The 13,885-nt window shown below is 50.7% G+C and overlaps 1 protein-coding gene across 5 annotated transcripts in view; it reads right to left on the reverse strand.

Annotated features, from left to right (window-relative positions):
- Positions 1-9,579: 9,579 nt before the first annotated feature.
- Positions 9,580-13,885, reverse strand: part of SLC8A3 (solute carrier family 8 member A3) — a 114,507-nt gene continuing 110,201 nt past the window's right edge. For all 5 annotated transcript variants that reach the window (XM_056347412.1, XM_056347410.1, XM_056347411.1 and 2 more), the window contains 4 exons: positions 13,022-13,146; positions 12,382-12,481; positions 10,569-10,844; positions 9,580-10,263 (listed from right to left, as the gene is read on the reverse strand). In XM_056347412.1, coding sequence (XP_056203387.1) covers positions 9,887-10,263; positions 10,569-10,844; positions 12,382-12,481; positions 13,022-13,146 — 878 coding nt within the window. In that variant the 3' untranslated portion in view covers positions 9,580-9,886. The remainder of the gene's footprint in view (positions 10,264-10,568; positions 10,845-12,381; positions 12,482-13,021; positions 13,147-13,885) is intronic.

Raw genomic sequence — 13,885 nt, forward strand, 5'->3', positions numbered from 1 at the left:
GAATGTTGATTTCCAGAACTTACTCTCTTCCACATAGTATTCTGTTAGCTATGCAGCGCCGTAGGAGAGGGAAGGGGACTCTCCTGCTTGCAGAGTCACACGTCAGTCTTCAGTTGGGATCGGCAGTCCCTGGATGTTTCTTTCCTGTGTGTAATCCTACAGGCTGAATTAAAATATGCCCCAGAGTGCTTCTCTGTGGTTTTATGACAGCTGCCCGAATCTGCCCAGGCTGCTCAGAAAGGCTGTGTAACTTAGCAGGGGAGTAGAGGCGACTACAGAAGGTGGGACCCACAGCCAAGTGGGATCTCATAGCAGTCTCCCTAAACCAGGGATAGAAGACAGGCACTGCACCTCACACCCCCTCACCCCCTTTCACATGGCAGCCTTCATACTTCTGCAAGTCAGGCCTTGCTACATGGGAGCCTGAAATAATATCTTCTAGCTATCGTCCAAACCCTTTTAATCCTCAGAGATGACAAGTAACAAGCTATGCTGGGAAGCTGCTGCTATTGCAAAACATGCTTTCTCCTAGGCTACAGGGAGGTGGTGCTCATCAGAGGCCACACACCGTTCCAGTCAAGCAGATATGACCAGTTCTCTCATCACTATGTCATTTCACTCAATCACATGTAAATCTCTTGCAATTAATAAGGAGCCAGCTCATTTATTGTACAACAAAGGGGAGGCAATTGCAGTCCCAAAGGGAGGTTTTCTGCTTCTATAGTAGTCACAGGCTGGATTGTTTGTAGATGGGCAGAGCGGTCTGCTAAGGCTGTTGTCTTTAGATGCAAGCTCAGTGATGAAAGGAGAAAACGCAGGGACAAGTGACAGCCAATGTGGATTTGTCAAGAGTAAACTGGCAAACTGAGCTAATTTCCTTGTATTACCAAGGTAACCAGTTTTGGGGCTGAGGGAGAAGCAGTAGCTGTCATCTCTGGAGTTCTGCAAGACTTAATTAAAAATAGGAGAATAATATTTTTTTACAAAATTAGCAATTCTTTGGCCAAGCTTCCTGTTTCTGGGGTCAACATAAGGTACTGTGGGAGGCCTTCACCCTTCCCTGGCAGGGCAGTCATTCTGTAAGCAAGTCAGAAGAACTACAAAGAGCTTGCTTCTGCCTCTGCTTCCAACAGTGATCAGTGATACTGCCAGAAGACTTGTCCTCCTCCCCCACCTTCTTCCCTTTATCTTTGACATAACTAACAAAATCCCCATGCAGAATGCCAGCCTTCTGACTTCCCAGCAGCCAGCCTTTACAAGCCATTTCAGGCAAAATAAGTTGGCAGCCCTCCAGAAGCTGATGTTAAATTGGACAGCGGGATCTGCAGAAGCAGTGCTCCTTAGGTTGGGAAACACCTTAAAAACAAAGTGGGTTAAAAAACCACCAGTTCAGGAACTAGGAGTATAACGACAAGTTTTTTGTACAGAGTGTTTACCAGAAAATCTGGGGCTGGCTGCTTTGGGAAGCAAGGATGTTTACCACCACCCTGTATTCGAGGGCCTGCTTACTGATTTTCATGGTTCTGTTTTTCAAAGGTGCCTTGCCTGTGCACACCAGGAGGTGTCTAGCTGTCATTCAGGAGGCACCACCAGCTCTGTGCTATGTGTTTTAGCACAAACCTATATTCTCCACCTCCTGCAAAAGGATAAATGAACATTTATTCCACATTATGTTTTCTTTCAGCACGTTGGGACTGGGCTAAGGGTCTTCTGGCTCTCAGCCCAGGCAGAGGAGCCCTGACCCCACTGTGTACTGAGCCAGGCAGCATCCCCTTGCAGGCCAGGCACTGGCGTGGGTGGCTCTGCTCCCCAGCGCACTGCAGGCAGAGGGGTGCGTGGGGTGGACATTGGGTGGTGAGGGAGGCAGCTGGCTGTAGCTCCTGCAGAGGCTGAGGTTTCCACACCTTGTCTCCTCTCTGATGCTAGCAGGAATAGCAGGCCCAGGTCTCCTGCATGCAATTCACAACTAGGTGGCCCTGGCTTGGAGCTCAGGGTAGCTCCTCGGTGCAAGAGCTGGGAGTCTGGAGTACGCAATTCAGCTCACCTTGCTAGCATAGAAAAATTCATTCCCAGTACAAAACGGATCCTTAACTCAATGCTTTTTGGTATGCGAATGAAGGACTCATTTTGGTGAAATGAGTTCTTCTGTAGCATCTCTGTGCTGTGCTTCAAGCAATTAGAACTGCAGCATTTGACTGTCCCATTATACAGTACAGCACCAAGTACCACTGCTATCTCCCTCAGTCATGATCTCGGCTGGGACTGGTGAATGAATCCCTGCTGACTTCCATGTCAGGAAAAGAGTTGACACAGCATTTGGCTGAAGAGATGAAGCTATTTCTGAAGTGACTTGGATGTTCTCGCTATGAGCTGGCAGGTTGTAGCAGGCAAAGCTGTATGAAGGTGGCTGAAGTTGGATCTGTTCACCTCAGCCCAACGTGAATGTGGGTTTGCATCTCTTGAGCTGTTACGATTATTTCAAGTGTTCAGATGTCTGCTGCAAACTTTTTTTCCTCAAAATGCAGTTGAATACCTTTATAAAATGAGTTAATCAAAAGTACTTAGATGTCAAAAAATAGAATACCCCTGAATTCATAAAACTGGTGGGCAGGATTTGTGAAAAGATGCCCTAAAGGATAAAACAGATCTGAGAACTGATAAGAGAGTTGGGTCAAAGTCCCAATAAGAAACTATCCTGCTCCAAAGAAAATGAAACAAGCATTAGTAGAGACCAAGAAAGGGCATCAGGAGCTCTTCAACATCCTGAAGCACAAAAAGGAAAAATATGAAACATGGGACGGGTGTTGGAGCGTTGTAGAGCATGTGAGCTTCCAAGGGGACTTAAGGACAACATGACCTAACTAGAGACGAGGAAAAATCTAGGGAATTATAGAACTGATGTGCTAATAGTTCTATGTGAAAGAGCGAGCTACTGACTGGTTATTCTCTAATCCCCTGGACAGATTTATAAATCTGTAAAAAGATGGCTGGAATGGGTTTGTTGATGTTTTGCTGAGGACAAATCGTATCAAACTAATTTGATTCCATTCTTTGACAGGGTAACTAGCTTCATGGCTAGGGGGGGTCAGCACTAGATGTGATATGTCTTGACTTTGGTAAGGCTTCTGGCACTGTCCCAGAAGACATTCTTGTAAGTGAGCTGAGGAAATGCAACCTATTTAGACTCACAATACACCGAGTTCCATGTCAAAGTCAGAGAACTTTCTGGGGAAATCTTTCTAGTGGCCATCCAGGGTCCAGGTCTATTCAGCATTTTCATCAGCAGCTTTAGGAAACTGCTTTACTACAAAATTTCCTGATCACAGGGAAGGGCTGGGCTGTGAGCACCTGTGAAGGGTAGGACTGGAATGCTTGACAGATTGAAGAAATGGTCCAAACCAACAGGATGAGTTTCAGCAGAGAAGCATGTGGTGACTGGCCATGAGGCAGCTGGGTGAATGTACAAACACAAAGCAAGACCCAGCAGAAAAGACTTCTTGGAAGGTGGAACAGGAGAAAGTGGAGAAGGGCTGAACAACATACAAAATGCTCTTACAACAAGGATAGTAATCAGTTGGTTTCCATGCCTTTGTAAATAAAAGAAAAAAATTGGCAGGGCCAAAAAAATCCCCACATTTGGGTTTACTGTTAGTTTCTACCCGAGATGCTCCTGAAGACGACGAGGTAATCTGACCTCTTTTGATAGCTTTTTCAACAGCTTATTGGACAACTATGTCCTTGACAGAGGCACAGAGACACCGTACAGTATGCCTTGGTGCCAAAGGTGTGCCTAGCAGACTTTGAGAGCATTGTTGTAGCTTTTGTGTTCAGATATTTTCCCCCCCTGTAGCTTTCCAGTGCACCCAAGTTCTACACAATTCTCACAAAATGGGACCAATGTTTCTGTAATGCAAGCTTAATTTCTTAGCCAGCAGAAACATCTTTGGGGAGGTATTTATAACTTCACCCCCCCAAAAACACATAAAAATCTTTGAGTGGTTTATTTCTCTAAGTCACCTAGATTTCATACCAGTTTCAAAGTACTTACTAGACCTGTTATTTTTTATTGCATTCTTCAGACTGGGTCAATTTCTGAGTGCACACCCAGCAATGAGTAGTAGGCAAGTCACGATTTTTCCTTTAGCCATAGCTCCCACTCAACTTGCCACACACATGGCAATAGCAGTGGTACTGCCTGGGACACTGGTGAGTGCCGCATGTGCAGTAGGAGCATCTGATGAGCTCATCAGCCTCACATCATGGCTACAGGCTCCATGTCTAAGCTCAGATTGCCACCCAAGGTCAAGTGCGGGGAAGGGCCGGGTTTCCCACTGCAACGTGGAGAGGGGTCCAAGGGTTTCTGCTGCTGGCAGGGTGGGCAAGCCATGAATGACCACCCAGCCACCTGCCAGGATGCCCTGTGGGCCTGGAGGCGGAGGGCTGGAGTGTGTGTAAATCTGCTCATGGTCTTAATTATCTACATATTCACAATATTTCATTTAAATGCCGGGAGATCCTTAATCCCCTCCCACTACAGAGGCAAGTTGGGAACACTGTCTTCTCTGCTGGGCAGTAAAGCAGCACTGACAGACACGGCTCTGTTGTTAACAAGCTGTCTGCCAGTGGCACATGTACATGGATGACAACAGTCATTAAAAACATTTTTTTCCCCCCATGTAATACTCAAAAGGTTATTCTTGGTGACAAGTGCTTTCCAGCTTGTGGCCAGGGCTGAGCAACTGCTGCTCCCATTTGTGTAGGCTGGCTCCTGCACCAAGGTCAGGGCTGCAACCACTTCCTGGCAGAATTAACCCCAAAAAGCTTTTGTCTGTTTTTTTACCCCAGAAAAAAAAAACCACAACCCAAACAAACAATTCCAGGCAAATTGTATTAGGAATGACGTGCCACCACTTCACACCAAAGTGCAACTGAGAATGGGTTGAAATTTCATGGCTTTGAATGGTGGCATGCTCAAGCATGACCAGACGTCCTGCATGCCTTTTTGTCTATCTGTCCTGTTAGGCTATTGAGAGGTGGATGATTGTCATTCCTCAAAGGTCTTCTTATCTACAGTTTATTTCACCAGTGTCCAGGTACGACAGTACTGGGTGCCCTCTAAAATGCTTTCCTGAAGTGCTGTGCTGCTGGAGACGTGCAGGTAAGGATCATCCCACCACAGCAGCAGGCCAGGGAAGCTGAAGCCCAAAGTGGCACGAGCAGCTGGTGCTCTCTACCTTCTCCTTGTAGATGGTGCTGTGAGGTGAGGTCATGTTGCTACTTGGAGGGTAGCTGTGGGGGCCTTCCATAACAGGGACAAGTGTCTTACAAACCCATGCAGCAGCCCAGCCACGGATTCAAATGTGCATAATAAGTATTTTTGTGTTTAAGCTGTGCTTGCCCAGAAGAGCCCTTATCACACCGACACCACAGTCACTGTCAAAAAGCTGACAAAGTCCAGTCCAAGAGCTGCAATTGCCTCCTTCCTAGCTTAAAACCTTTGCTCAACAAACACTTCGTTCCCAGCATACCACAACCTATTCCTCATACCTGCACACTCCTCTCAGCCTAGCTCACTCTGGGATGATGCCCTTCAGTCCTGGACCTAAGCCTCAGCTCACGCGGGGACCAGAATGTTTTTGTGCAGTGGGACAGTGTCACAGCACAAACAAACTAGCAAGCTACAACAAAGCCTTACCTGAGTCATATTCTACTGTCCGTGATGTTTCTCCATCCTCCAGAGGCCAGGCAACACTGCTCCTTGTCTCTGCTGTGTTGGCATTTTCCTCCTCTATGCTCTTCCCCCACCCAACCTCCTTCTCCCACCCTCCTCGGTGCTATTTAAGCACTTAGCAGGAACGAGCTACAGCAGCACATCGTCCATGTCAATCAACCCACTGCCTTCGAGGCGAGGCCACAGCTGCACGTTATCAATGTTAATCAACCCACTGCCTCCATTCCTCTGCCTTCATTCCTCTACAGGGCAGCGAGCCAGCCCCAAAGGGTTGCAACCCACTATGCATGCACGCACGCACACACACACACCCACCCACACGCACACACACACACCCACCCACACCCCAGCCCGTTCACTGAAGTCAAAATAAATGGGTTATTTCCTAGAGCCAGAGCTGGAGCTCATGTGCTTCCCCCCAGGCTGGGAGCAGGCACGCTTATCAGAGGTGCTGCTGGCTCACAGAGGGCATGGGGTGGGAAATGACCCCCGCAGGTCTGCAGGGAGCTGGGAGCATGCTGGACCCACTGGGGCAGTGCCCTTTCTGTGGCTTTGCCGAGTGCTGGCTGCCCTAAGGAGCGACGTGCAGCACAGCCTCCCCACGGCTGCCCTGCCAGGGCCACGTGCCCTGCAGCACAGGTGCCCACCCAGGGCTCCTTCCACCGCACCTGAGCATGCTGCGTTGCACCGCGAGGCGTCCAAGCCCCGCTCCCCCCAGCACCCCATAAGTAAGCCCTGTGCTGGCAGGCAAAGGTGGGAGCGCTGGGTGACAAACTGTACCAGCCACCCCTTTCTGGAGAAAGGCACGTGGGGACGGTGTATGTAATGGGGGGTTCAGGGGCTGTATTTGGGTCAAGTGGAAAAAAGCAGCCGGTGGCGATGTGAGGGGAGAAGGTGGCATGGTACCAGCCAAACCGCAGACACTTCCCAGCCAGTTTCAGGGGCACAGGCAAGTGACTCCTCTTTGCAAAACTCTCCTTTACCCAGTGCTGATTCGGCAAAACCCAAGGGGTGCCAGGGGTGCCCCATGGCAGCAGCAGTGGGAAGGCAGCCAAAGCTACCACTGCCCCCCCATCACACATACCGTGCCTGTGTCACGACAGGTCCCAGGGACAAAGCAGCTCCTTTGATCACCTTGGCTTTTCCCTCCTGCTGTCGAGATGCATTATTTAACCTCAACAACAGGAGCAACGGGGCCTCCACGAGGAGCAAGGATGGAGGAGAGGAGGAGGCAGCAAGGTAAGTGTGTGCTACCCGAAGTATGAGAGCTGCCCAGCGTGGCCAGCAGCTGCTGTCGCAGGTTGCCACTGGAAGGTGACAGAGAACCAACGGGGAAGGAGCAGCGACAACAAGAACAGCAGCAAAATCTCCTTCCCGCCAGCCAGCCGGGGGCAGGCACTGCTGGGTTCCCCCCCCAGTGCTGAACCTCAGGGCTGGGGTGGAGGGGGCAGCAAACCAGCCAGAGCCCGTGTGACCAAGTCCAGGCACCTGCCCAAAGGAAAACAGGAGCAAGCAGATCACTAGACCCAAAACAAATAAAAGCCTCAGGAAAAAAAAAAAATCCCCAAAGGCACTAAACCTGCTTTTTTTTAGCTTGCATATTTTTTAATGAAGTAAAAAATAAAAGAAAGAAACACTTCACAGATGTTGGCCTGGCACAGATTGCCCTTGTGCATGGAGGGCACCAGGGTCCCCATGCAGCTGGCACTGATGGCAGCCAGCCCTCCCCCGTGCCCCCTCCCCACAGTCAGCTGAAGGAAGCAGATGAGAAGCACATGGTGGGCACAGCACGAGCAACAGGACAGCACGGCAGCCCCCCAGGCCGGGCTCTACCCAGAGCTGGGGGCGCTGGCATGGGCAAAATAAAAGCTGGAGAGACTCTGTATGTCCAAACTAAACCCAGCAATGATAACCTCCCCTTGAGAGCTGCACTTTAAGCCCCCACAGAGAGCATCCGGGGGCTTTTGAATTTTTCTTTCCGTATCACACACGTGAGCGCTGGGTCCCCGGATGGCGGGCAGTGGTGGCGGTGGCCGGCAGCGGCAGCAGCTGCTCTTGGTGGCCGTTGGCACAGCCGGAGGCCAGAGGGACTGGCGAGCTTGGCAGAAGCCTGGCCTCAGGGTTTCTTGCCTGTCTTTTTCAGGCCTTTCCCCGAAGGCATGGTGAAGGGAGGGCAGGGAGGCAGGAGGTCAGATGCTTGTTGGCTTCAAACCGAACGGCTTTTGGGCTCCCCTGGCAAAGCTCCTGCTGCTCCTCTGAGAGGGATCCTTCTTCTCTGCCTTACATGTATACACACTTATGCAGAGATATAGATATCTGATAAACATTTTGTATGAAAATAAACACTTCATCTATGTGTTAAGGACCATAGTCACTCTCACCTAGTCACCTGCTCTAATGTTTACATCTCTCTTGTCCATGATAACCTTGCTCCCATCGCTTTTCTCCTACCCCGCGGACACCTCCTCCCTGCCTCCTGGGGCAGCAGAAAGTGCCATACCTTTCGGCAGCCCCTCGCTGACCTGCTGCCTCCCCACGTTTGGCTTATTATAGGGAACTTTACAAAGAAAATGTTTCCTGTTACAGCACCTGTTTCTCAGTAGAAGAAATTATCTTCACCTTGAAAACACTTCACAAAGAGTAAGGTTTTAACATCTTCTTCCAGGGCTCCCAATTAAGAAATATGTTTCTAGATAGCACTGTTTATATAGATATAGGTATAGTTTTTATTTATTGTTATTACCAACCCAACATTTCAATTTGCAGCCATCGATGTAATTCTTGACATACTCTCGTGGTGGTTTGTTTTTGTGGGTTTTTTTTTTTTTTTTCCTTAAAAAGAAATGCACTTCAAATGAAAAGGATGCATTTTTGTCTGTCTGGTTTTCCTAAAAGGTACTCAAGATGACACAGGAGTCCTGACGTGGGTGGCAGCTTTCAAACCCGTACCTTTCAATGGCCCAAAGACCACCAGCGAGATGGGGGTGCTGTGAAAACCAGGGTAGCAAACAAGTGAAAGGGCAGCCACGCCATGCCACGCCACAGCTTGGGGTGGGATGGCGCTGGGAACATGCGGGCATACTATCTGTGTTTTCCCGAATCCATTTCCACCCCCGAGCAGGAGTACCACACAGCAAACCCATCACCACCACCACCACCACGGAGCCGGTGCCGCTTTCCCTGGCCCCCTCGCCCCCCCGCCCCAGGGCAGGCTGCTCCTGGGTAGCCATTTATTTCTTTATGGGTTGTAAATTAACATAATTTTCTCTCCCGCAGTACCACAAGCTCGAAGTTAATTATACAAAGAGAAATGCCATAGTCAAAATATACATGATACGTATTATATTAGAGGGTAGGGGTTTTTTTTCCTTCTTTTCTTAGCCCAGGCGGGTGATTGAAATGCTACATGCTCCAGCCTTTGTCACTAAATGTGTGTGTCTGTGTGTGTCTGTGTTGCATTAAAAATATATCAGTCTTGTGATGTTCTTAAAAAAGAAAGAAATGGAAGGTGGCAGGGGAGGGAACAGGTAATAGTGAAAAAGTTCTTTGACTGTGTTACAGTCTTTTGTGGCTTCAGAAAATACACATGTTCAATTCCAGCACTGACGGCAGCTTGAAGCTTTAGAGTTTAGATTTTTAACATATTGTTTAAGTAGTAAAAAAAGAGAAAAAAAATAATCAAGCAACGTGCTCCCCCAAAACAAAAAAGCAACAAGCAAACAAAAAAAAAAGAAAGGAAACCCCACAAATTCCTGATCAGAGTTCTGCAATTCCCAACCAGTAAAAATAAGAAAATGGCTCCTTACAGTGGAGGGGTGCTTGGGAGGAGACAAGCCCCTGTGGGAGATGGCTGAAACTTCATAATCTCATTGAATGGGGTCAGCGGCTGGGTTTATTGTGTTTTGCTTGATTTCAACGCTTGCCATTGATGCTTTCTTTTCTTTTGTATCATTTTTGGGTGGGTTTTGTCTGTTCGTTTTTTTCACTCTGTGATGGTTATGCCCTTCTTGGTGCCCAGCCATCTGGCTGTCTGGGCAGTTGGCAGCTCCTGACAGCCAGCCATCCCCTCTGGTGAAACCGTGCTTCCAGAAGAGGTGTCCCGTGAGGTAACGGAGGAGGGAGTCCCTCCCCCCGGTGGCACCGTCTCTTCACCACCTAAAACCCCTTGATGTAGCAATAGGCCTCCAGGGTGGCAAAGAGGATGTACAGCAGCCAGAGGCTGACGAAGAGCAATGTCGTGGCCAGTTTGCAGCCCCGGGGGCCGCCCAGCTCACCCCCGAGGTGGGGCCGCCGGCGGTAGAGCAGGACGCTGATGCAGATGAAGGCGAAGATGGTGAAGAGGGTGACGGAGAAGGCCAGGGTGCCTGCCGACACCTGGAACTCCTGCCCCTGTGACGCCCAGTAGATCGCTGCCACCGACCAGGCCAGCCCAATGCCCAGGAAGACGTTGACGGCGTTGCTGCCCGTGACATTGCTGATGGAGGCATCGGCATACACGTCCTGGATGGCCGCGGCTTTGCTGGCGAAGGTGTCTGGGGTTGGGAGTGGAGAGAAGGAGAAATCACCAGGGGTCTAATGGGAGAAATGGGCAACTCTTCATGTCTGGGGGACAAGGGAGGCTCAGGTGTGGCACTGACCAGGCTGGGACACGGAGCTCTCCTGGTGTACAACCCCCGTCCCGGGTCCAGGTACCCCATGTTGCCACCATGTGGGGTGCAGACCTTGCCTGGGGACAGGGCTTTGTGGAGCCCCTTCCAGCCTGAGCTGTTCCCCTGGGGGCAAAAGAACCACCGGAGAACTTTTCTCCCACCCCATCCCCTCGCCACGGCCACCCTACCTGGTACAGAAGTGCCGAAGGCGACAAAGACGACAGCAGTCACGGAGTCCTTGAGGCCAATGGTGCAGCCAAAGTGGGAGGCAAGGTCACCAATGATGGCTGTGAGCATGCCGATGATGAGGATGGAGACGACGAAGCAGGCCCAGCCATTGCAGTACTCGGTGGGGGGCACGCAGGCAAAGAGCACCTTCCAGAAGACAGTCAGGAAGTGCATCACGTAGTCAAAGCAGGATGGCAAACGCTCTTCGCCAGACTCGTCCTCATCCTCATCACCCGCTGCAAATAATGTGGAAGGAGAAGTCCAGCACTCGTGATGGGGCAGGTCAAGATCACGGGGGTGGGCTGCAGCCTGTGCTTGGCTCCCCCCCAACCCCTGAGCTCCAGGGATGCTGCTCTCCTGGGACAAGGTGGCATGGTGCCGGCCACGACAGTGGGCTCAGGGTACACCAGGTCCCTCAGTGATGGGTGAGGCTTGGCAAGAGGGTGCCTCCCAGGACACCCCAGAGCCTGCCGGGCTGGGGAATGGCAAAGTGGTGTGTTGTACCCACAGAGGGGCAGCACTGTCCCCATCCACAGGCAGTCATGTAGGATGTAGTCAACCTGTAAAGATCACTGCTGAGGGGCACCATGAAGTTACACAAGCAAGCGACGTTTTGGGGCAAAACCCAGCAGAAAGTGATAGAATTGGGAAACTGAAGAGACCTCTCCATCCTCCTGCTCCAGAGCACGGGATGGTCACCAGCAGTGCCCCAACAAGAAATTTCTCATCTGTATGAGGGTACCACCAGCAGCAGCACTGCAGGCCCTTTGAGGGATCCCCTCCTTTGCCTGGTGGGCCAGGCCACCCCTGAGGCTGGAAGCACTGCTGGTCTTTGTGTAAATAAACGACAATGGAAATACACTGGAGGAAAAGAAAGCAGGTAGGGAAAACAGGGCAGATGGAAAGGAAAGTAGAAAGACATAGGAAGAGAGAAGCAGGTCTGGGAAAAAACATTGCTTCAAGGATGGAGGTACTGTTTCCACAGAAGCAGTTTTTCCTAATTGCTAGAAAGAAGAAAACTGAACACCCCACAGCTCTTCCTTCAGGTCAGAAGCAGCTCTTGTGGCCACTGGTGACAGCTCCCACCCAGCTGCCTGCCTGCCTGCACCACAGCTGGGTGGAGAACAGCCCTTTGGGGAAGATGCCAAACCACCAAGGAAAGGTTCAGAAAGGTGCCAGAGTGTCATTAACTCACGGACGTGTCTAAAATGTGTGCTCCACAGCTGCCCAGCTCTGGAAGTGGTGAGCTCTCTCAGGCTACCCGGGCAACAGCTGGTAGGTCTCTGGGCCTTTCCCTCCACCAGCTGCTGCCTTCTGGGGCAACATCTCCTGGCATGTGGTAACCCTCCCGAATCCCAAAGACTGTACTGGACATGGCATTTTCCAGCAGCAGGGGCTACCTGAACAGGACGGTACTGGGCACACCAGGAGCCAGCAGCCCAGCCAGGATGGGATTTTGCTGCCTGTATTCTGCTCATCAGACCACTAAAGCAGCAGAAGCACCGTCAGCAGACATGTCTTTGAAAACTGGCCTCCTGGATGGCTCTGCACCAAAAGATGGATCTCCTGGGCTCCTGGATAACGCATCTGCAAATGCCCAATATATTAGGAGCAGAAGCACTCTTTAGACTGGCTTTGCTGATGGCTACCATGCACGCAGCAGCTGAGCACCACTGCCCAGGCAGATGCCGTCTCCTGAGCCCAGACAGATCTCATCCCAAGGCTGCATGACTCCTGTGGGTGCTGGTGCGGGTTTTCTGATGTCCCCCTCACCTGCACTGACGGTAATGGCCTCCATGAACTGGTCCCTCCAGGAATGTGTCCCTACAACCAAAGCCAGGTTTGTCTTCTTAATCAGCTTGTCCACGGTGCTCTGTTGTGGGAATAAAGATGCACAGCAATTAAACTGGCTGCTAGCAGGCAAGGCTGATGTTGCAGTGCACTGTGGTCTCACAGACCCTTCCCAAACTGTGGAAGTGCCACAAGCATTCTCCTACCAGCCAGATGAGGCCATGACTGGAGTTGGGACCACCTTCTCCCTGGACAGGCTGACCCAAACCTCACCAGAACCAGCTTGTTTGCCACCCCTTAATCCTGATGAGGCTCCTTCCCTCACCCCTGCCTCAACAGAGACAGCTTTCCTCCTGCCCTCTCCTGCACACTGGCTTCCTCTGCTTCCAGCAAGGCTCCCTTGTCTTCCTCCCTCCACCTCCTCCTACCAGCAGCTACTTCCCCTGGCATTTCTTGTAGGTTGCCCCTACCCTTTACTGCACTGCATTCTCCTTTTCCTCTTCCACCAGCCCTTTCCCTGCACAGGCAGCCACCCCCTGCCTCCTCAGTCCTGCTCTCCATGGCTGCTTTTCAGTGTCACATGGCTTTTCCCTCCTGGAGGACCCCTAAGAAAACCGCTGACCTTGAACTCATAGGACTCCTCAATGATGACTTCCAGTTTGGGATGCTCGCCGAGTATTGGTTTGCCCATCTCTGCAATCCTCTTGGCTTCCTCCTCTTCAACTGTCAACTTCCTCTCAGGCACCTCTGTGAAAGCAAGGCCAACACCGAGCTGTAGGCAGCAGCCCTGGAACACCGAGGCACTGCAAGGGCTCGTCTGCATGGCCTGAGCACAGGCTTCTGCAGCCCCTTCACAGCTTGCTAATCTCACGCAACAAGGTGGGGGGCAGTGATGGGGTGCTGGACCACAGAAACAAAGGACCAAGATTCTTGAATATGTCAGTCATCAAGAACATACACAACACAGTTTTAATTTATCAAAAAATACCCAAACAACTCTTTCTTCAGCCTGCATTGGCATTCTTGGATGACATATGCCCTCCCATCATCCTTGCAGCAGCCACATCTTTGGGGAGACCAGGGTACCGACTACTTCTTCCGTTTGGCACAAGCATCCTTTAAGATGGCTTTAATGCCGTGGTGTGTTTCCCAGTTTGAATGAACAGGAGACACGATCTTTTCATTCCCCTTCAATCAGCAAATCACTGTTGGCACCATGTGCCACTCCCCGTTTGGTCTAATGCTCAGACAGACACATAGAGTCACAATGCACACATGAACATGTTCCTAGCAGCTGCAGAAACGACCAGGAAGGAGCAAGTCAGGAAGCAAATGTGTTTTTTTCTTTCATATTACTGGACATTTAGTTTCTGCTGGAGGAAACTAACCCAGGACCCCAGGTCAGCAGCATGCTGGGATGACCGTGTTGGGCTCATTTTGCTGATGCCCTAGCAAACCCAGTGAGATGTCTGGGGATGTTCTGTTT

The sequence above is a fragment of the Falco biarmicus genome, chromosome 7 (genome assembly GCF_023638135.1).
Source record: "Falco biarmicus isolate bFalBia1 chromosome 7, bFalBia1.pri, whole genome shotgun sequence".
In the NCBI taxonomy this organism is placed as follows: domain Eukaryota; kingdom Metazoa; phylum Chordata; class Aves; order Falconiformes; family Falconidae; genus Falco; species Falco biarmicus.